We start from the raw sequence: 20913 nt of genomic DNA on the forward strand, positions 1-20913 counted from the left end.
GAGTGGTAGGAGAAGTTGAGCTGGAGGAAGAGGGTGACGAAAATAATCGTCTGCGGATGGGCGTCAAAAGAGTGGGGCATGGAGAACTGTAATCGGGTGAAGTGGGCATGAACGATTGAGCTTGAGAAGACAAAGGAGCCTGACTTGGATACGCGGGAACGCCACAGTACGGATGCACAGTGGCAGGCGGAGTACGCGGACGATAGTCATGGCGAGCACCAACATCGGAATACCTCCCCGGCCCTATATCAATAACATCCACCATGTAAGGAATCGTCAGAGGAAAAGGCTCCGTGAGCGCTCGATGGTGCTGCGTAGGTCGTTTAGGGCGTGAACGTCCGTGAAGCGCATCGTGAAGGAACGTAGACGCTCTGTTCTTCGCCTTTTGGAGGACGGAGAAGGCGAAGTGACGTGAGGGGAGTGGGCGTGGCTGGCAGTACGGTGGAAGGTGCATGATGTGGTCGGTTTCGTTGTCGTTGTCGTCGCTGTCGAAGAAAGACACTTGGGTGTGGCCCAGGTGAACAGCACCGAGCCGATTAACGACCGGAGGTGACATCGCAGAGGATACTCAGTCAAGTCAGCCGCGCATTGTCGGGTCGCATGGGGCGAAAGGAAGAAGGGAGCCAAAGCGAGGACATTCTGCACAGGTCGAACTTTAAGAGTCCTCAGTCGCCGGAAAGTTCCTCAAGTCGACTTCGATGCAAACACAGAGTTGCCTGAATCGTGGGGACGGTGACACAAGCTGGCCATATCCTCTGATGCGCTGGCCTGGCCTGAGACATAGTGAGTGTTAATGCTCTCAGTGACAGGGTCCAAAGCAAGGAGGAGATGAACAGTGGTTGACAGGTAAAGCCCTTCGGAGCTCGAACATACATTCTTCCTTCGCGGCAATACCCGCGATATTCTAACTCCGTCTTCTACTTCTGGACCTCAAGTGGGAAGCGCCACCGCCACTCATGATTTACTTGTACAGAACGGGGCCACTCTTCCAGTCGAGATTCTTTCGAATTATCATCCATAATCGCGCAAGAATGGTGGGGTGAAGTCCATCAAGCTGGACGCCTCAATATGAAACAACGGCACATCCACGATCCGGATTCGAGGGTAAAGTACACGAGATACCATGGGTGATCAGTGAGTACACAAAGTGACAACGTCCGCAAATCGAGACATTATTAATCAGTGGATCATGGTAAGAACACGCCTAAAATAAGAACAAGGAGAAATCTAACACCGGTCGTGACTTGTGTCAGATCTAGGTCTCCTGCCACCTGTCAACGCCAGGAATACCGACTCGAAATCAGGCCAGCCATCTTGGAGTACAATTCTGGGAGAGCCTCGCTTCTTATATTTGCGCGTGGTCTAAAGGGGGTATGATGTAAATAATAGTACAACTTCTCGCTACACGCGTGCGTACAGCAGAGATGATTACAGCTTTAAACCACGGGGAGTACAGTAAAATTGTCCAAGGAGCGATATTTAACGAGAGGAACGCAGTTGGAAAGTCGAAACAGTAAAGCACATGCAGTATTAAAACAACAGCACGAAAGAGCGTAGGATATGGTACACGCACGGTGGCAGAGACCAAAGGGGGCCTGAATGGTAACGAGCGGGAAAAAAGAGTGACGAGTGCAGTCCGAAAAAAAGGGGAGATATGACTCCATGAAATGGGAGAACGAGCAGAATAAAAGAAAAGAGAGAGAACGAATTGGTCCAAACACTTCAGACACCTTCGCCGACTCTCATCTCCCCGGCACGCTCGATGATAGCGCGCAGAGTCATCGGAGGTGTCACGGAGAAAGACAAGTGGGTCTCCTCGCCGTCATCGACATTGGAATCCGTTTGAGCACCAAGTGCCTGCAATACGAGCTTCACCCCACTCGACGCATGGGAACCAACCACTTTCACCATGATTATGCTACTATCATCCATGGCCCACACGATCGTGTTGCCCATAGAGCCCTCACAAAGCCTACGCTTCACAGCCTGCCAGCTCGGCGCGTTGACCAACACCTGCTCTGAACGCCTCAAACCGACAGAGGGGTGTGTGGATTGCGGAAACGCGTCGAAACGCGCTGGTCTATCGAATTCTGACGCATCGTCCGAACGAAGCCACTCAGAGGTTGGACGAGAGCGGGCGGTGACGAAGGTATCGGTGGTAGTGGCGGTGGCGAGAGAGTTCAGGGAGATGTCTCGGCGATGGATAGGGCGGTGAGGAGCAGGATGCCGGAAGTTTGTGAATGATTCATCGGTGTGTATCGACCTCAATGGCGCCACGATAGCGGATGAAGGAACTGGTGTTGGATATCTATGGCTGACAAACGCCTCGGCTTCTGTCTGGTAATAGGAAAAAGGATTATAGTGGGGTCAGTTCCCTGTTGATAATATGGACAGGTCTAGATTACATACCTCGGGAAGTGTGCTGCTCTCGACGAGTGTGAACGAACTAAGGGAAGGACTGGAAACTGAGAGTTGGTAGGTATCTTGTGCTGCCGACAACGGCGCAAGGTCTGGCGGGGTCCTGGAACGACGCCAGCCAAGACGAGGGGATTGGGAGCTCGCCCCTGGCTGAAGGAAGTTGCCGCCTGCTCCAGTCGAAGGTCCATGTGATGGACTACGTCTGGGAAAACGTTTGACGGAGAGATCAAGAGGCGAATCCGGAATATCGATGGTTGGTAGAGAGGGAGGCGATGGAGATCTAGATAGCTCGAGAGGTGGAGCAAGAGAAGACGGAGAAAATGACTCGGTCACTTCTTGTTCTTGTCCCTCGAGAAGACGGAACGTGGTTGGCGACTCTTGGGTGTATAGCGGGTGGAGCTGCCGTGGAGGTTGGAACGACCGATGACGCGACCGTATCGGCGTGGAACTCGTTGGGAATGACTGCCCATAACGAGGGGAAGGAGGCACTGAATAATTGGTGTCACAAGGGGAAGCAGGGGGTGTATGACACAAAACCAAGCTATCATAAGTTGCGCGGCGAGTATGACGAAGCTCCTGGATCTCGCTCGGATGAACGATTTTGACTGAATCTCTTCTGAAAGGGTCGTTGTCGAGAGTCAGGAAGTGTTCTGTACTGGGAGACACTTCACCACGGAAGATGCTTCGGAATTCGTGCTCCGGAGGTTGGAGGAATGATTTGTCTGAAGCGGTGGTTGGCGATGGAGTCACGGGAGAGTGGCTCGAGAAGGAGTCGAAGAAGAGTTCATTATTTGGGGACGATATAGAGGTATCAGGAGTACTTGGTGGAGAGAAGGTTGTCTGGATGGGGTACGAGATGATTGCAGCTGGTTTCCGGCGGCTGAAGGGGCTGAATTTGCCACGCAGAAGGCGGGAAGGTGTGTGCAATGTCTTCGTAAACCACAATATTTATCAGCGGGTGAAGAGAGAGTATATTGTTAGATGAAACGTACAGAGTCGGTCTGCGGTAAAGGCGAAACCGAGGGCAGGTAAACCGGAGAAGGCGGAGGCGGAGGCGTTCGCGGTGCTATGTACGAGGAACGAGGATCGAGCTCGAAAAATGAGAGGGATTTTGAGCAGACCGAGCGTTGCGGATAAGACGACGGAGATATCAGAGGCATGCTGGGGGAACGGGATAATTGGAGAGAATTGCCGGTGGATCTAAGACTAAGTGGCCTCCAGGAGTCACGGCGATACGTCAAAGGTCTGGCCGTAGGTTGCTGGCTGGGACGGTGGATCGAGGGTAAAGACAGATAATTGGCAGCACGAGAAACGATGGACGATGGGCTTGGTGGCATGTCATTTGGCGAAGAGGTGCCACGACTGGCGCGAGTCATGAGCGCTGTGGCGCGCGAGGTGACTTTGCGCATGAAGGAGGGTGGCGAGTAGTTGGAGCCGGTAGGGCTTGATCCATGAGTCTTAATGAGAGGAATTGGCCCTGGTTCCACGAATGTGCCGGGTGCTGAGATGGAGTCGTGGTCGAAGAAGCTACCATCGCTGAAGGCGGCGGAGACGAGGGAGGTGAACTCGTCAACGTCGGCTGTTACGCACGGGCTCATAGGAGTGTTGGCCATTGTGGGGGGAAGATGAAAGGAGAAGGAATGGAGGAAACCAAGAGGAGACGATATTTGAGCTGGCCGGCATCGCTGTCGTCCTCAAAAGGCATTCCGATTTGAACGTACATACGACAGCCAACCGTTCGTTTCTGGTGCAGTCGTATGCGCCTCGGATACAAATTGCGCCATGCAATCAATGCGATCCTCAAGCGTGACGCTTCCATGGGCTCGCTCCAGTCAGACCTATCTTATGATTCGTTACCTTTTGCTCTATGTATCATAACATGGCAAAGAGAGCACGCAGAATCAGCATGTCCGGGGGGGCCTTATGTCTAGTAGGCAGTGAAGACCAAGCTATGCTGGAAACAGCTCGAGAAAACATATCGCGTCGGCGCGCGCGCAATCCATAGAGACGTCGGAATCAGCAATTTAGATCGGCGCCGCACGACAAGTGCGAATCTCATTCCTCGACCAGAAGCGGAAGGGAACTTACTTGGTACGGTCTATGAATGATAGATGGAGGTGCTCGGTGCTTTCGCGAAGGAAAGAAGACAGATCTGGATCTGTAAGGGTATCCGTGCGTTTCGCACTGTTCAATTGAACTCCGAGCGATTGATTAGTGGTTCATACATGACGAGGACGAGTTGGAGGAATTCTGAGTGATCAAGTTGATCCTCGTCAGTGATCCCGGGGAGCCTCGGAGCCCACTGCTCCGCGGACTTGCCTGAGTATGGGGTCGCCAGTCGCCACAGCGTGACCGGTCTTCTTGTGTAACGTCTCAGCATGCTACGAATCCGCAAGAACAGTGTTTTCGCCATTTAGTCTGGTATTAGATACTCTTGAGCCAACATAGGCGTAACGAGCCACGCCCGAGGCGCCCGAGCTGTCCAATAAATCACTCGGACGACGTCTTCTGCTGATCGTCAGTTGGTCGGTCGTCAACGATGTGTTGCGCTCGAGGATGTATCGCGCTTGAGCAGAGAATCGGGCAGAAGCTGCTTAGAATCACTTCGGCGAAAGCAGAACAGCGATTGTCCAAGAGAGGGAAGATTCGGATGCTGCTCAGTAGACCGACCCGTCTCTCGATAGCTGTAGGTGCGAGAAGATGAGGAAGTTCGGACGAGGCAGGATCTGGCAGAATTCGGGGGATAACGGTGAAGTGGGATTTTGCGTTATGTATGCGGGACCTGCAAATGAATTGCTTGGGCTGGCGATGGGGAGCTTGAAAGTCAATGGCAGGAGGTCATGAACGTTCGAACATGAATTCTCCTTCTGCCGCATCGAGTAAGAGGAGGATGAGAGCCACGTGTGGCGAGAGCCGTCTCCTCCCGGGCTTTCCCGGGCCTCCCGTTCCTCATCCCGCGGGACTGCCGGCGTGGCCCCAGGCCCTTGTCGCCTCCATGCATACTCCCTCACCGAAAGGTTCACTACATTTTTCTCCGCGGCTGAGCAGCTCTTGTGTCACTGGTCTTCCCAGCAGAAGTCTCTCCGATCCGTAACAATATCGCTCGTGTTCATTGTTCGCAGAACGATGGACCTTGTGTCGGTCACTACAATGGATCTGAGGCGTCCATCCTCGATATCTTCTCCATGTTGACCGTATAAGTTTTTTTTTGTTCTCTGACGATGTTCACTACGGCTCGGTATTCGAACGCTCATGCTCGGGTGCTTCAAGTTCTCTACTTACTAGGAGTTCTACAACACGACTCGTGTGCAAATATTTCGGATCTGTTGTCTTCGGGAGAGGTGGATTAAGGTTCCGACGGGTATTCTACTTGCTGACATCAACGCCACCGTGAATTCGCCGTTGAACGAGGCTTCATGACCAAAACACGAGAGGTCTGTTACTCCGAGGAACAGGCAGCATATAAAGTCTCTCTCAGTGTGCGCTCCGACTCCTCAACACATTCGTTCCCCACCGACAACTTGCACCACAATGCTCACTTGTCTAAACTTACCATGCCTTACCCAGAGACTCAAAACGCCCTCGTCTGCGCCGCAATCGGCGAGCCTTTCGAAATCAAGGAGCGTCCCGTACCCAAACCTGGGCCAGGCCAAGTCCTCGTGAAAATCGTCTCTGCAGCTCTAAATCCTGTGGACGAACTCATCCGTGTGAAAGGTATCCATGTGAAAGGGGCTCTCATGTCAACCTACCCCACGATTTGTGGGAGCGATGCAGCGGGGACTGTGGCCGCTCTGGGCGAAGGCGTCGACAACTTGAAGATCGGGGACCGAGTGTGAGTCATCTTTGCGTTCGATGTGTACAGTTGACGAAGGTTGACTTTTATAATCCTCGTACCAGCGTCTTTCAGAACTGGTTCGTCCCAGACCGCGGCACCTTCCAACAATATGCCCTTTCTGACGCCGGAACCACAGCCAAGGTCTGCAACATACCCAACTCATTCTCCTTGACTTACGTATCAAAAACTAATCACAGTTTCTAAGCACAGATCCCGGAGAACCTCTCCTTCGACGAAGCCGCCACCGTTCCTATCGGGCTCGCCACCGCCGTCATGGGCTTCTACGGCGGCAAAGCCAGTGAAGAGCGCGGTGGTGCAGGCTTGCCTGTTCCCTGGGAAGAAAGCGGGAGGGACAGATTCCGGGACGAACCCATTTTCATCACGGGTGGCGCGAGCTCCGTAGGCCAATTTGGTTCGTTCATGAAATATTGTCCACTCCTTGTCCACGGAGATTCCGGCCCTGGTTCTGATTGTCTATCCTGCAGTGATTCAGATGGCTAAACTCTCCGGCTTCGGTCCTATCATAACCACCGCCTCCGCACAACACACCGAATACTGCAAGTTCGCCGGCGCGACACACATAATCGACTATCACACAACTCCCTACAGCTCCATTCCCTCGGCCGTCGCATCGATCCTCTCCCCCTCCCCAACAGCGTCCAACCCGCTGAAATTCACATGGGACTGCATAGGCAACGAAGAAACCAACGCGTTGTGCTGGACGATGCTCGCGCCCTCCGGAACCATGATCGTGGCGAGATGTGCGCCGGTTTATTGGCCGAATGTGGTGTTGCCAGCGCAGGCAACAGGCGACGGCCGCAAAGAGGGCAAGAAGGCGTATTTCTCGGCTGGGAACGTTAACCTTCCGATCAATAAGGTGCTCGGTGAAAACCTGTACGCGAACCTTGAGCAGATGCTGCGGGATGGGAGAGTCAAGGTTTGTTTTTTGTTCTGTGCTTTCGTCGTCTAGAAGAGATCGGAAGGCTGAGACTTACAGGTTCCGCTTACTTTTTCCTCTTCATGTGCAGCCGAACCACCTTGAAGTTCTGCCCGGAGGGTTAGTGGCTATTGCGGATGGATTGACTAGAATCGTCAGTGGGAAGGCTGCCGGAGTGAAGCTCATCGTACATCCTCAGGAGACTGCCTAACTTAGATCTTCCTGTACTAATTGATCTATACCTTACGCCTTGCGTCTTCCAATCCGATGTTTCATTCTTTTGTCTGTGGAGGTCGTTGCTGACTTCAACTACTCGGAGTAAAAGATATACCCGATGATGAAGGTGAACAGTTGGCTAGCCCTCTCGTTCTTACCCACGAGACAGGCGTCGACTTTTCGTAGTGCAGTCGACGTAAACGCTAATGAGACGTCACTACTAGTATAGGCTGGTGACAGGTAGCCCGGAGGCAACAAATCCCACATTTCCGAATAGACTGGCATTCCGACTGTCGCGGAGCTTATCCTTCGCAAGGGATTGAGGGTGAATCATGACATCCATTATATAATAGTACAACGCCACAAATGATAATGCTAGAGAGGCGTGGCCAGAGAGCATACTGTACAGGCAAGTTCTAAAGGTTCCTTGGGGTGCTTGTTGGAGCATGTGGCGTGGAGGTGAATTATCCAGCCGTGTCAACGACCTAATTGAGAGAGGTGAGAGAGGCGTCATTGATCCATCTCGATATGAGGTCCTAAGACAAAAAAAAAGTGAGTTAGTTCCTGGATGTATTCGGACGTAGCAAAGAGGAGCGCACCAAAGCCGCCTCGGGCTGATCGAAGGGGACCATGTGTCTAAGAAACGAAGAGCAATCAGCATTTTTACCACGAGAACGCGAGGGCCATATATTACATACCCTGCCTCGAAGACTTCAACGAAAGTCACGTTGCCAGCACCAAACTCTCCACCACCAGCGCTACGAACCTGACCAGACACACGACCAGTCTCCGTTGTTACCCACTTGGTGGCCTCGGACGCAGCAAACTCAGAGTGGAAGTCGTGCTCGAGGGCGGACATCCATGCCTCGTTACCCTTCGAGAAAAGACCAAGATCAGACAAGGAACACACGCGATCGGCAGAACGCACATACCATGTAGTTGCACATCGCATCTGGAAGGGAGTGGTCAGTAAGCGATGTCCGCACGAACAGTTAGGAGGCTTTGTAAACACCCACCGGCGTTACCAGCGTAGACGAGCAAACGGACACCATCGTTGATCAGTTCAGGGAGAAGCGCCGCGCTGTTGTGCATGCCGTCGCCTTGATACATGAAGTTCTGATTGACTCTGTCCATTGCAACGTCAATCAACCCGGAACATACGACAAACATAGAACGCAGGACGATTAGAGACGACGTACTCCATGTTGCAAGACTCGAAGGTTCTATCCGGGTTGACGCCGAGAGCGGCCTTGTTCTTCGGGTCGTTCATCCAGGTCTCAACCCAGCCCATCTCGCGGTAACAGAGGTTGCCATCCTTCGCGCGGTCGCACTTCCTCCGGAGATCGTACAAGTTCAAACCCGTGTCTGAGAGCCGGTCTCATCAATAACTGTCATAAACATCCAGTAAAACGATGGCAGCGTACTCTGGAGGGGACCGAACATCTGACTCCAACAATATAGAGCGGCCGGCACACAGGAGAACCTCGAGTTGAAGTCATAGCAAGACTTGATCAAGCGCTGGCAGGTTGGGACCTTTGTCCTCAACGCACTGCATTCAGGACCATCAGGGTCATACGGAGCGTACGGCCCATTGCAAGCAAAGTCCGGAACGGAAGCGAATTGGAGGTATGGGTCCGTCAAGCCGTTAGCTAGAATGATGGACGCGAGATTGATCTTCAACAAGCCCGGGGTAGGTGCAAGGGCAACTTCCTTGTTATTCTTATGGATGATGGACGCGATATTAGGCGCATACGTGCCACCGTAACTCTCGGCAGCGAGATGGAAAGGCTTATCGGCATACTTGGGGTAGCGAGCGAGGAAAAGTTCGAGGAAGGCGTAAACGTCCTGCCCGGCAACAGGACTTGTGTTGACGGTGGAGCCGTCCGAGGAGTAGGAGTAACCGACGTTGACGGGTTGGTCCAAGAAGATGATGTTAGCATTCTTGTTCCAACTGTGCGGGTTATGAGTCGTGTTGAGACCGTCGTTGGCGATACTGCATGGGCCAAGCTCGAAGAGGAGTCCAGTGGAAGAAGAGCACCCCGGACCCCCGTTGAGCCATAGAATTAACGGGTCATCTTTGGGCGATCCACGGGATTCAAAGAACCTAGCCCAATCCCCGAGAAGGCGTGAGACGAGGAAAGATCGAATGATAAAGGAGTCGCAGACTCACCAGAAGAACAAGTGCTTTCCGTCAGTGATATCGAGGTATCCCGAGTATTGCTGGACCGAGGAATCACAAAGGGTAGGTTCTGTCACTCGCAGAGAATGCTCTGCGAACGCAGGATGCCTGATAAGCTCGTCTACGACAAACATGTTGTCAGTAACAGCCAGTTCGAAGGCGACGACAGCATTCCAAGAGCTTACAAGTCAACCCATTCTGCCTGATGTTCTCCCGTCCAAAAGCGTCTAGCCACTTCTCGACATTCTCACTTTCGGCGAAGAGGGCCTTCTCGAGGTCTTGAACAACATGATTGACGCCCTTCGCTATCGTGCCGAGAAGACCACCATAAGCAGCGTCTGTGTATGCTGAAATGTCCCCGAGAACGGCTTGAAGTTCGCTTGCCGGCTTTGCAAGTACGAGCGAAGCAGTTATGAGAGGGAGTAACAGAGTGGGTCGCATCGTTGTTGATTGTTGTTCAGAACACAAAGGCAGCAACGCGTATCTTCCAGGTGAACTCCACGAGGGCGTCGCGCTGTGTCGCGTCGTCATCCATACGGAACAGGCGCGGTCCGGGAACTTGACTCCGCGATCTCGGCAAGACCTCACGCCACATCCGTGGACCTTCCCTCATCTCTTCAATTCTCATGCTTTTTACATGCATATAGGCCTCGGGTTCGGGGCTTCTCATGTACTCTTCAGCGCTCATCGATATCGAACTTTTACCTCCTTCAGCAGTTTTTCAAAACGAACTTGAATATACTTCACAACAATGTAAGCGCGAATTGTTGGCAGACACCTCTGCCGGATGCGCGTACAAAAGTATGGCTCACTACTGATTTTCTGATCTGTTCTTGTCGCTTGTTACTTGCCACGTAGGTCTGTCGTCTACCTGAAAGGTACGGCAGGCTATCTCCCCCCTACTTGGTTCTGAGATGCTGAACGGCACTCGTTCTGTTTTGGCAGCGGTGACCATAACCCTGGCCCAGCCGTACCCGTATGAGCTTGTCTTACAGGTGCGGCTTGATGGAAAAAAGTGGCAGGAGGCGAGAATTTCCAAGAAGCAGATAATCTTTGAGTCTAAATTGAAAAACATCATGTGCGTAACACTAGTACTGACGATGTATACTGTATACTGACGTTTGGCATCTCAGCCCCCTCCGACCAGAGTCGAAAGTACACATCTCGTGTCGACCTCGGTTCAAGTTGCCTGGCATCAAGATAAACACAAACATCTCGTACGAAGATGCCCGAAAACTTGTCTCCGAGTCTAACGGTTCCATAGGTGAGCGCCGCCCTCTATCGGCTGAAACGGCAATATTTACCATATATTATCGTGGTATAAAGAGCACAAACTTGCCGTGGAACCAAGAGTGACAGTCCACTTCCAGCCGGTACGTTAAGTGGCAATTGTTTCCATTTTTCTGCACTGATCCGCAACTGTCGCAGAGCCCTGATGATATCGCGATGTTGGATTCCGCCGCTGAGGCAGCTGGCCAGCTCAAAAGCGTCCTGAACCACCTTGGCAAAGTCACTCAAGGTCTTGATGTGCTTTTAAGCCTTGGAGAGGCCGCGAGTGAGGTGCGTCATATCATCTTCAGCGGGCGATTAGACATAATGCGTGCTAATACTCAAATGTCTTAGCTGCACCCCATTGCAAAGGTGATCGTGGGCGCTGTCAAGTTTATCTATGATGTAAGTTCGTCTATGCTGCCTTCTGAGCGAGGACGAATATTGAATTCAACCCTGTTGATCAGCGCCTCCAAGAGCAGGATAAAATCAATACCATGGTCGTGGACCTCGTCGGCCGGATGACCAGTACTCTCACTTACGTCCAAGTCGTCAACCAGTACGCACATCTCAACGAACTTACAGCTCGGCTCAAGCAAGTTCATCCACTTGTCGACGAAATACGAGTATTTGTAGTCCAATACGCGGCGGCGCCCGGCCTCACAGGTGCGAATGCTGATGAAGTCTGTCCGAAGTGCATACACTTATCATCGAGGATTGATTCTAGGCGTTTTATTGGGAAAAGCGAAAGAAACTGTCGGCCAACTCACTGACAAACTTGCCCAGTTCGACCAGGCCTTCAATATTGGTGTCTTGGTGCAGACAGGCAGCGATATCGCGAGACTGACAGCAGATATGGCGCAATTGTGTAAGGATTATATTCCAATCAATTGTTCTTGGGTCCTTTCTAATATCCCGGCTCGTAGTTTACAGGACGCAAGCTGCAGCTAGTCTCGCAAGGGCTCTCGATGCTCTGAAACCTCAAGGTTTGAAGCCTCTTGAACGCGAGCGCTGCTTTCCTGATACTCGCGTCGACATTACTGATCGCATTGAATCCTGGCTGCGAGATGACAGCAAGCCGAATATCCTATGGCTGCACGGTGTTCCTGGCGTCGGAAAATCCACCATTGCCGCGAGCGTAGCGGACACTCTTCGACAGCGTGGACAGCTCATGTCGAATTTTTCATTCGTCCGTAACGAAACCTCTCAGAGGAATCCAACCGCTCTCTGGCGCACAGTTGCCTTTGATCTCAGTCAGCGATATCGTGCACTACAGCCCACCATAGTCAAGGAACTTCAGGATGGGCTAATCGATCTTAATGACACGACTGCTCGCGATGTGCTGAAACAGTTGGTGTTGAAGCCCATCACAGAGTCTCCTGAAGTCAGCAAAAGCTCATTATCTGTTGTCATCATTGATGCGCTTGACGAATCAGGCGGACTTGAAGGGTCACGATCCCGAAATCGTGCAATTGCGCTGCGTACCATCGAACTTTGGTCTAACCTCCCCCAACAATTCAAACTCATCGTCACTAGCAGACCCGAGCATGATATTCAACGTGTACTTATGCCAATCAGTACAGCCATCGAGCTCAGTGTAGGTGCTCAAGTCACAGAGCAGTCTTCGGCAGATGTACGCAAGTACATCGAATCACGTTTCGCAGAGATCGCACTCCCACACAAGTCCGTGTTGGAATCCTCTTGGCCAGGAGGAGATGTATGTACAGAGCTCACTAACCGTGCTGCTGGTGTATTTATCTGGGCGAAAACGGCTCTTGACTTTGTTGGCTATGGACAACCACGCAAGGCTCTAGAACGGCTCCTCATGAAGGGTATAACCCGTGGTGGCGTCTACGAGCTATACGAGTTAGTTTTACGGATGGCGCTTGACCCTGGCGACGACGATATTCTTGAATCCTTTCGCATTATCACTGGGGCCCTGATCTATATGAAGGCCTCTCTTCGACGTGATGATCTTGTTGCATTCCTCGGTGTGGATGCTTTGACCTTTAGTCATGTCTGCATACATCTCAAATCAGTAATGGATTATGACTCGAATGATATACTCCGATTCACCCACCAATCATTCCCCGATTTTTTGTTAAATGCAGACGCATGTCCTCCCCAATTTATGCCCACTGGCGCAGTTCATCAACGACACCTTGTCCTTCGTTGTTTGACCATGATGAACGAAGGTCTGCACTTTAATCTGTGCCAGCTGAATACCTCCCACTGTCGCAACGTTGATAATCCTACGTTACCAGACTCGATTGCAGCTCATATCCCTCCAATGCTTTCCTATGCATGCCGTTTTTGGGCCGATCATCTGCAATGCATTGGCATAGATAACTCCGTCGTAACCGCTCTCAGAGAACTCATGTTCGAGCGCCTCTTATTCTTGATTGAGGCACTCAGTCTACTCCAAGATATTAGGGCAGGTGCAGACGCGATGTCGATTCTGGCGCAATGGGCTAAGGTAAGTTTTTCTTTTCAATGGCTCCTTGAATGCTCCGATTCTGCATGACTGATTCTTGCGCTGCAGGAGCTTCCTGATAGCGGCATCCACAGACTTGCAATGGACACCATTCGTTTCATTGCGCAGTTCTCATACCCGATCTCCGAAAGTACCCCACATCTTTACGTCTCTGCACTTCCGTTTGCCCCGGTACAGTCTGAGCTGTCACGACACTACTTGAAACGATGGCCGAGTGTTCTGACCGTTGATATCGGAAAGCATGAGAATTGGCCAAACCTGGTCATGACCATAGAACAACAAGAGAGTAGTGTTACTACCTCAGTTATCTTTTCACCCAATGGAAACCTCGTCGCTTTTGGTTCCCATGACGGGACCATTCATGTTGCAGATTCCCAAACAGGTACTGTCGTCTCAGGTCCTTTTGAAGACCACTCAGAAATCATGTCGATTGCTTTCTCTCCTGACGGGCAACACATTGTTTCGGGTACTAGTGGTGGTACAGTATGTGTATGGGACGTCCAAACAGGTATCATCACACTTGGCCCGCTAGCTATTCAGGAAAAGGTGACATGTGTTGCTTTCTCTCCAAACGGAAAATGCATTGCCTTCAGTACTGAAAAAAGCATTTCTATGATTGCCTGTAACCCAGGAACGGGTGAATTGATATGGACGTCACACGAGGGGCAGTCTTGTTTGGCTTTTTCAAGGAATGGGAAGCAGATTGTATCGGCACACAAACACGCCTCATCCTGTTATGGTATCTGCATCTGGGATGTAGAAACAGGACAAATTATATTAGAGCCTCTCTTTAGAGGGTACGAGTGGGATGAGAGTTCTGCCATATCAGTCTCGTTCACACCCGACGGTCACTTTGTTTTCTCAGCATCTAAGGTCGGGGGGGTAAGACGATGGAACTTAAAGACCGGGTGCCTTGATATGGTGCGTTGGCCATTCAAGACCATGGCCCAATTAGATGTTTCATCTGATGGCACTTTGTTTGCTGTAATCACTTACGACGGAGACATCGTGATCAGGAATACTCTGACTGGATCTGTCGTTTCTGGGCCATGGCGCGGCCACCGTTGGCGTTGGTCAGGAAATTCTCTGATGTTTTCTCCGGATGGAACACGTCTTGTTACGTGTAGTGTGGATGCAACAGTCAGAGTATGGGATGTACATACAGATCCAACGACGTCGAGTCTACCGCACCAATTAGAGCCAGTACGTGCCTTGGCCTTCCCGGAGAAGAACAAGGTAGTAAGCATCTTTGGCAAAAGCATTGTTACTTTAGATGTGTCCACAGGCCATGTCCTGTCTAAGCCACTGATTAGCTATCCGGACGAAGGTAAACAAGAAATGCCCCCTGCGACAATATCTAACACTGGGAAACACCTTGCGGTGGCTGGAAAGTATGGTGTTCACATCTGGAATGTGGACACCGGTGCCCTTCTGCATGGAGACCTCGGCGACGAAGACCGCACAAATCGTGCGGATATCTACTCATTAGTCTTTTCTTCCAATGACAGCAATGTCATTTGTGGTGATGCCAGTGGACAGATTGCCATCTACCGCATATCTGATGGTGATCTGCTTCGGCTAATTCCAGGCGCTCATGAATCCCAAGTTTCGGGACTAGCTTCGACGCCAGACGGGAAGCAAATCGCATCATGTTCGTATGATACGACTCTCCGCATCTGGGATATAGATTCTGGTAGCTCTGTAGTTGCACAAAAGGTAGCCAGCTATTCGCATATGATATGTATAGCGCTGGCGTCAGATGGGGGGTGCGCAGTAGCAGGCTCACTAAGATGCGAAACTATTGCTGTGTGGGATGTGCGGACCGGGGTTTTAGCGAAGGCGGGATTTGACTGGTTTGACGACGATGATATAGAAGCTGTAGCATTTTCACCTAACGATAAGTACGTGGCCGCTTCCTTAAGTCAGAACGTCGATATTTGGGACGTCAAGACTCGTGCAGTCATACATGGCCCTCTCGTAGGTCACAGAAGCCGGATTTTATGCGTTAAATTTTCGCCAGATGGTAAATACCTAGTATCGGGCGCCTTCAACGGCTCAATGCGGGTCTGGGACGTGTCCAGCCTGCTCGACGAACCTAGAGACAACCTGGAACCGAATCCATCACTCCCTCATACCGGTGGGTTATCTTAGCGTTTCTTCGTTCTATTTTAAATATTTTCACTGACGACTGTTTCTTTGGAAGGGAAATCAGGATTCACGACATTGAGCGACGACGGATGGGCTTCGAATGCATCAGGAGAATTGCTGTTCTGGGTGCCGCCTATGCATAGAGACAATCTCTGGAGGCCAACCAACGTCGCAGTCGTGGGAGATGGTGCAACCAGGATTAATTTTGACAATTTCGTGCATGGAGAAGATTGGGCGAGATGCTACGACAGCGGCGCTGCTTGACACGAGTGATAATTCTTGCTTCGAATTACTGTATTGCTAAGATTTTTTCTTCCCTGTGCTCTCTCCACTTCGATGTGCCACAGTCGCCAGATTTCCGTACGTTCCTACTTACGCCACACGCCTGACGTCTTACAGTGTGGCCCCCATTATGATCGTTTACTCACGCAGTCCTCGGATTTTCACAAGACTTTGACGGTATTCGAAAGGATCCTTTCGGACCCAGTCAAATGAATAAAGCCCAAAGGCATAAACACATGTCATATTTGACGACAACACGACCTAATACGATGGAAAACACAGGTAATACAGCAACACTACATGAGCGTGCACCACGAAACGACAGGAGTAGGTAGCGATGCACAGCAGAAACAATGGAAACAGCGGTGAACGGTGTGAGGAAGGATGGCAGTTAATATTTATATGGGCATATGAGGATTGGGACAAATGACTAAGAATCGTCGAGATTGGCATGGTAAAAAATCAAGGAGAAGGAGCATGGCGCGGAAATTGGAAAGGAGAAGATGGTTGAGCGGGTTATGGTAAGTTGAGCCCAGGAATTATAGATGCAAGCGATGTAAGCGAGTGATTCTAGGCGTCTGCATGGATGAGACAGATGTTGCAAGGGAAAGGCGAAGACTAAAGTGCGCAAGATACAGATGACGGTGGGGAACAGAACACGAGATGTGCAATCGATCCTGGAGTCGAAGGATTTAGGAGTCCCAGAGCTCTCTCTGAGATATGCGAAAGAAATTCAAGAGATCGTGAATGCTTGGACTTCCAGAACGGGAATTGTTGGTATAAGACGCCGGAACGGTATTGTGATTGGTTGATAAAAATACTTTGATGCTTGAGCTCCGAGATTGGCAGCGACACGTTGGATTTGACTGTAAGGAGAGAAAACATTGATGCTTTCGACGAGAAAGGTTGGAGAATATGCTATGCAAACGGCGAAGGCGACAAGACATTGTGCAAATAATTCGTGCGAGTAGTCGAAGCATTTAGTAGCCGTAGTAAGCGCGCTAGAATTATAGGTCAGCGCAAGCCTCGATGAGGGATGAGCGAACATACCATTCGATCACTAGAAGGAGGATATCGTAAGCCAACGAACAAAGAAGAGAACAGAAGCATACTCACAATAACCATATGACTTTCGACCCAGTCTTGCAGCCTCGAAGGGTGACGATATGGCCCCGGATGGAATCGTATAGCAAGGCGCGTTGCTCCTTGTCCACCTACAGGACATACCAGTGATGAGATAGATATCATTTCGCAGAAGGTGTAAAGAAATTTACGTTAGGAAGTACGGCTGCTATGAGTTGACTTCCCGACACAGATAACGCCAAGTCGACAATGATTGCACGACGGCCACTGGAGGATAGAGTCAGCGGTGATGTATTTTGAGCTATATGAGACCGTACCCTTGCGAAGGCTCCGCCATGCGCCTCACAATCCGGTCCGATGTCTCTTTTCCGCCTTCCTTCAGCGCCTTGGTCACCGATTTGGAGCCTTGCTCATTCGTGGCGAATTCGAGAAGGCCTGTAACGATATGGTCCAGAGCCATCTGGCGATGTATAGGAGAGCCATGTTCCAAAACTATCGCGAAGCCCATCAACCCATGCAGCACATTGATGAAACACGTTGACGTAGACTTACTATGTTGGACGCAGTAGGATCCCCATTGGTTCTTCGCAACGTCAGTGAAAACATGTCGACCTTGGTTGAGGAGTTCGTCGACGATTCCATCCTTAGCGGCCTCTTCCAGGTTCTCGAAAGCGTGCTGATTGGATCGTCAGCACATCGATGAACAGAAATAACTGGATAAGAGACACACCTGGACAACTAAAGATCCGGTCTCATGGCAAGCGAGAGCCGCCCACTTGCCTTTCAAGGACCTATTGACGCTGAAGAGAAGTCAGACAGCGTAAGCTCAAGCTACGGTAGGATAAGGTTATGCTTACTAGGCGAAGATAGGAGGTGCCGGTGGAGTCCACGTCAACTCCATGATCTGCGAAACAGTGTTAACATGCAGCGTCACTGAAGATAGCGCAAAACGTACTTTGCTCCACACGTGAGAAGCATGCTTGTTTACGAGGGTCTGAGCGGGATCGCCGAGGATCAACTCCGAGACAATCAGAAGACGTATGTCTTCTTCGCAGTCGAGAGCTTTCTGCAAGACGTGGCAACCGTAGCAGTTAGATGCCAGTTCGACAACCCGCCCCCTATGAGCGAAACGAGAGTAAGTCGCAGCACGGGAAGGTGTAGGTGAAAAGACTAACTTCATGCAGGAAACAATCTTGCGCCGCTCCTCGGGGGTGGACGCAGCTTCAAGGCATCTCTGAACTGCCCAGTTGCCAAAGCTACACGGAAGAGTAACGCATATAGTATCATTGTATGCGCATATATGCGCATGGGAAACGCATATACTCACCGATGGGCCATCATCTCGAAGCCACGAGCGCATATAGCGTCTATAATCTTGGCACGTTCCTCCAAATCGGCCACCTTCAACTTCTGTTGAAGGAAGATGGACGCTTGCTGGTCGGAGGACTTGATGATGCGAGATACGAAGAGAGCGTAAGGCGGGGAGGATGACGGGTGTAAAAGAGACAGAAAATTGATAGGCTATATGCAGAAGAGTCAGATTCCATAGATAAGTATGAGCCGATAAGTATGAACTGACCTCAGGTGAAGGTTCACCATTGCGAACGGAGGTAGGGGAATGCTGCTGGAAAGACTTTCTCATTGAATATTCATCGGGGGGAAAGCCAGAGCTGGGCTCTCGTATATGCATGTCGGTTCGGTGCCAGTCAGGGCCGCTGGGCATCCTCTCATGACGCCAAGCCAGCGTATCAGGAGCGGAAACGTCCTGACGGAGAGATGGGTGAGGGAGGATGGACGAAAAATGTTGCGCGGGAGTCATGGGCGAGACAGGAGATGGAACTTCGGAGAAAGGTTCGAAGAAAGGGAACGTATGCGACGATTGCTGGTAGGCGCTGGTAAATGGCGGAGGCTGGGCCGACGACGACTGAGGAGAGTACATCTCGGCGGACCTGTGAACGAGCCCGGTGTCGAGCATAAGACCATGAGAAGGCGCCGAGGGTGCGTAGTCATAGGTTCCGCTCGACTTGAAATCCATGAACCTGGCAGGTGAAAGATCGGTGGGAGTGAAGAGGCCTGAGGTGGTTGAGACAGGAGATACGTCCGGGGAGGACGGGTTGGTGTTTGTGAGGAGAGGTGGAGGCGGAGGCGGTGGGTGAGAAGGGTAGGGATCGGGTGAGTTGAGGTTGAGGGAACGGAAAAGCTGTTTGACATGCTAAGGACGTTTTCGTTAGTCACTAGGTCGGCGCATATATCGACCAAAAACTCACTGTATGCACTATGTCGGAGTCGTCCTTGAGTCGACCGTCGCCAATGGCGCCGACAGGTCTCTGTCGAGGATTAGTAGGGGCAAAGGGCCCAAAGATGTCTGGCTGAGGCGTGAAACCTGAGAGCGAGACCACACGACGAGGTTCGGGGCCGAGCCTATGTTTATTTTCTTCGGCATCGTTGGGGAAGGATGTCATGGTCCTTGGCCAGGTCGCCTCGAGAGGCTGTGGCTGGGGGGCCCAAATAGAGCTAGCAAGCGAATGGGAAGGTTCGTCCACGGGCGACGTCTTGTACAAAGGAAGGAAAGAAGACATGGTGGTGATAATGGCGGAGGAGGAAGAAAGGGATGGAGGAGGGAGAGAATTCCCCGGCTGGGTTTTATATGCCCGCCATAGTGAGCGGCGGGAGCGGCTGGACGAAGAACTTGTGTTCCTTTCCTGGCGAATCGCTCGCCGAATCGAGGTTCCGTCTTCTGCTCGTTCTTCAGACTTCGTCACATGCTCCATGAGCAGCGCACGTATGATGCCTTGACAGATGCCTCCGTCCGCTCCGAGTCTCCAAGTTCAATCAACTTCACTTTCAAACTCCGCAACAGACAATTGTGTCATCCGCTCCGAGACACCGTCTGAACAGAGACACAGCAAGCGGCATTGGACTACACGCAGTTATGAACAAGCTCGAAGGACCAGCAGGACTGGGAGTGCATATCAACGGACATTGAAGACATCAGCACCAGAGAAGTTTTACGGCGAGGATCCGTGTGCAGAAGCACCGACAAGGAAGGCAGTTGCACGTCAGCTTCGGTGGCCACAGAAGCTGCTGAGATGCCGATGTGACGCTCACCTCAATCGGCGCTCCAAATTGGGAACTTATCGACGTCTCCAGCGTCTGCCCCGCATTCGAATATTGAGAGGGCTCCAAGGAAAACGCATATATTCACCCTCACCCGACCACTTCGCCATGTCTGGCCCCCGCTGGTACACCTACCTCACCAAAGTGCTCACTGAGCACGATAAATCCAGTCGTAAGTCTCGTCCGCACACACCTTTCAGCCCCATCAATCAGACTCGAACTGACAGCGACGCACTTCTAATGCACTCTCTCTTCCTCGGCCGCCCTTTCCAGTCTATCAGATCGCCACCATCGACTCAGCCAACCGCCCCCACGTCCGCTCCCAGATCAACCGCGGCTTCCTCACCGCTCCCGACCTCCCCGCATTCCCCGTCCTCCTCACCACCACCGATTCCCGTTCTCCCAAGATCGAACAGCTGGGACATTCCAACCTCGTCGAGATCTGTTGGTGGATCGACGGCAGCTCCGACCAGTTCCGCATCCTCGGTCGCTCGCGGAATATTCTCTCCACTCCCACTACTCCGAAGGACGAAGACGACTGCATCGCTCTCAAAGCACTAGACGCGGCGCATTTCGACTGGGAAGCCAAGCGTCACGAGTTGTTCAATGCAGCAAGCTCTCATATGCGAGCGAGTTGGTGCCGTCCGGTTCCGGGTTCTGTGTTGAAAGGCGGGTACGACGAGGCGAAGAACTGGGTTGAGTCGGTGAAGAAGGAAGGCGAGGCTGAGACGGACGAAGAGAAGAAGTTTACGGCGCAGGCGTTGGGTAACTTTGCATTGATGGCTATTGAGCCTCTCGAGGTGGATTGGGTGCAGATGGGCATTGTACCGAATCGGAGGACAAAGTATTGGAGGGAAGGGAGATGCGCCCCTATTCTGGGCCCGTCAGCGACGAGACACACAACACCGACCGGTTCATTGAGAAATAAATGGTAA

The 20913-nt window shown here is 51.6% G+C and overlaps 6 protein-coding genes across 6 annotated transcripts; 3 read left to right on the plus strand and 3 right to left on the minus strand.

Moving 5' to 3' along the window:
* Nucleotides 1-1722: 1722 nt before the first annotated feature.
* STEHIDRAFT_113689 (uncharacterized protein) lies at nt 1723-4031 on the minus strand (the record flags this gene model as incomplete). The annotated part of the gene is made up of 3 exons (XM_007307618.1): nt 1723-2337; nt 2410-3348; nt 3411-4031. The coding sequence occupies 3 exons, from the start codon at nt 4029-4031 to the stop codon at nt 1723-1725; spliced, it is 2175 nt and encodes a 724-aa protein (XP_007307680.1).
* A 1941-nt stretch (nt 4032-5972) lies between these two features.
* STEHIDRAFT_63382 (GroES-like protein) lies at nt 5973-7401 on the plus strand (the record flags this gene model as incomplete). The annotated part of the gene is made up of 5 exons (XM_007307244.1): nt 5973-6250; nt 6316-6394; nt 6464-6665; nt 6739-7190; nt 7282-7401. 5 exons carry the CDS (start codon nt 5973-5975, stop codon nt 7399-7401), a joined length of 1131 nt encoding a protein of 376 aa, XP_007307306.1.
* Nucleotides 7402-7891: 490 nt separating this feature from the next.
* On the minus strand, nt 7892-9719 carry STEHIDRAFT_63455 (serine carboxypeptidase; the record flags this gene model as incomplete). The annotated part of the gene is made up of 8 exons (XM_007307250.1): nt 7892-7942; nt 8006-8042; nt 8105-8280; nt 8339-8358; nt 8423-8532; nt 8606-8771; nt 8831-9510; nt 9577-9719. 8 exons carry the CDS (start codon nt 9717-9719, stop codon nt 7892-7894), a joined length of 1383 nt encoding a protein of 460 aa, XP_007307312.1.
* A 550-nt stretch (nt 9720-10269) lies between these two features.
* STEHIDRAFT_101912 (uncharacterized protein) lies at nt 10270-15760 on the plus strand (the record flags this gene model as incomplete). The annotated part of the gene is made up of 12 exons (XM_007307619.1): nt 10270-10338; nt 10444-10463; nt 10531-10610; nt 10733-10849; nt 10912-10958; nt 11014-11145; nt 11209-11259; nt 11322-11520; nt 11582-11722; nt 11802-13330; nt 13397-15489; nt 15577-15760. Exons 6-12 carry the CDS (start codon nt 11032-11034, stop codon nt 15758-15760), a joined length of 4311 nt encoding a protein of 1436 aa, XP_007307681.1. The 5' UTR covers nt 10270-10338; nt 10444-10463; nt 10531-10610; nt 10733-10849; nt 10912-10958; nt 11014-11031.
* Nucleotides 15761-16890: 1130 nt separating this feature from the next.
* On the minus strand, nt 16891-19323 carry STEHIDRAFT_63403 (ARM repeat-containing protein; the record flags this gene model as incomplete). The annotated part of the gene is made up of 11 exons (XM_007307247.1): nt 16891-16992; nt 17053-17128; nt 17179-17353; nt 17414-17537; nt 17592-17661; nt 17719-17765; nt 17817-17979; nt 18037-18117; nt 18189-18382; nt 18441-19073; nt 19129-19323. 11 exons carry the CDS (start codon nt 19321-19323, stop codon nt 16891-16893), a joined length of 1860 nt encoding a protein of 619 aa, XP_007307309.1.
* Nucleotides 19324-20086: 763 nt separating this feature from the next.
* STEHIDRAFT_63546 (uncharacterized protein) lies at nt 20087-20913 on the plus strand (the record flags this gene model as incomplete). The annotated part of the gene is made up of 2 exons (XM_007307258.1): nt 20087-20159; nt 20252-20913. The coding sequence occupies 2 exons, from the start codon at nt 20087-20089 to the stop codon at nt 20911-20913; spliced, it is 735 nt and encodes a 244-aa protein (XP_007307320.1).

The sequence above is a fragment of the Stereum hirsutum genome (assembly GCF_000264905.1).
Source record: "Stereum hirsutum FP-91666 SS1 unplaced genomic scaffold STEHIscaffold_13, whole genome shotgun sequence".
NCBI classification, from domain to species: Eukaryota; Fungi; Basidiomycota; class Agaricomycetes; order Russulales; family Stereaceae; genus Stereum; species Stereum hirsutum.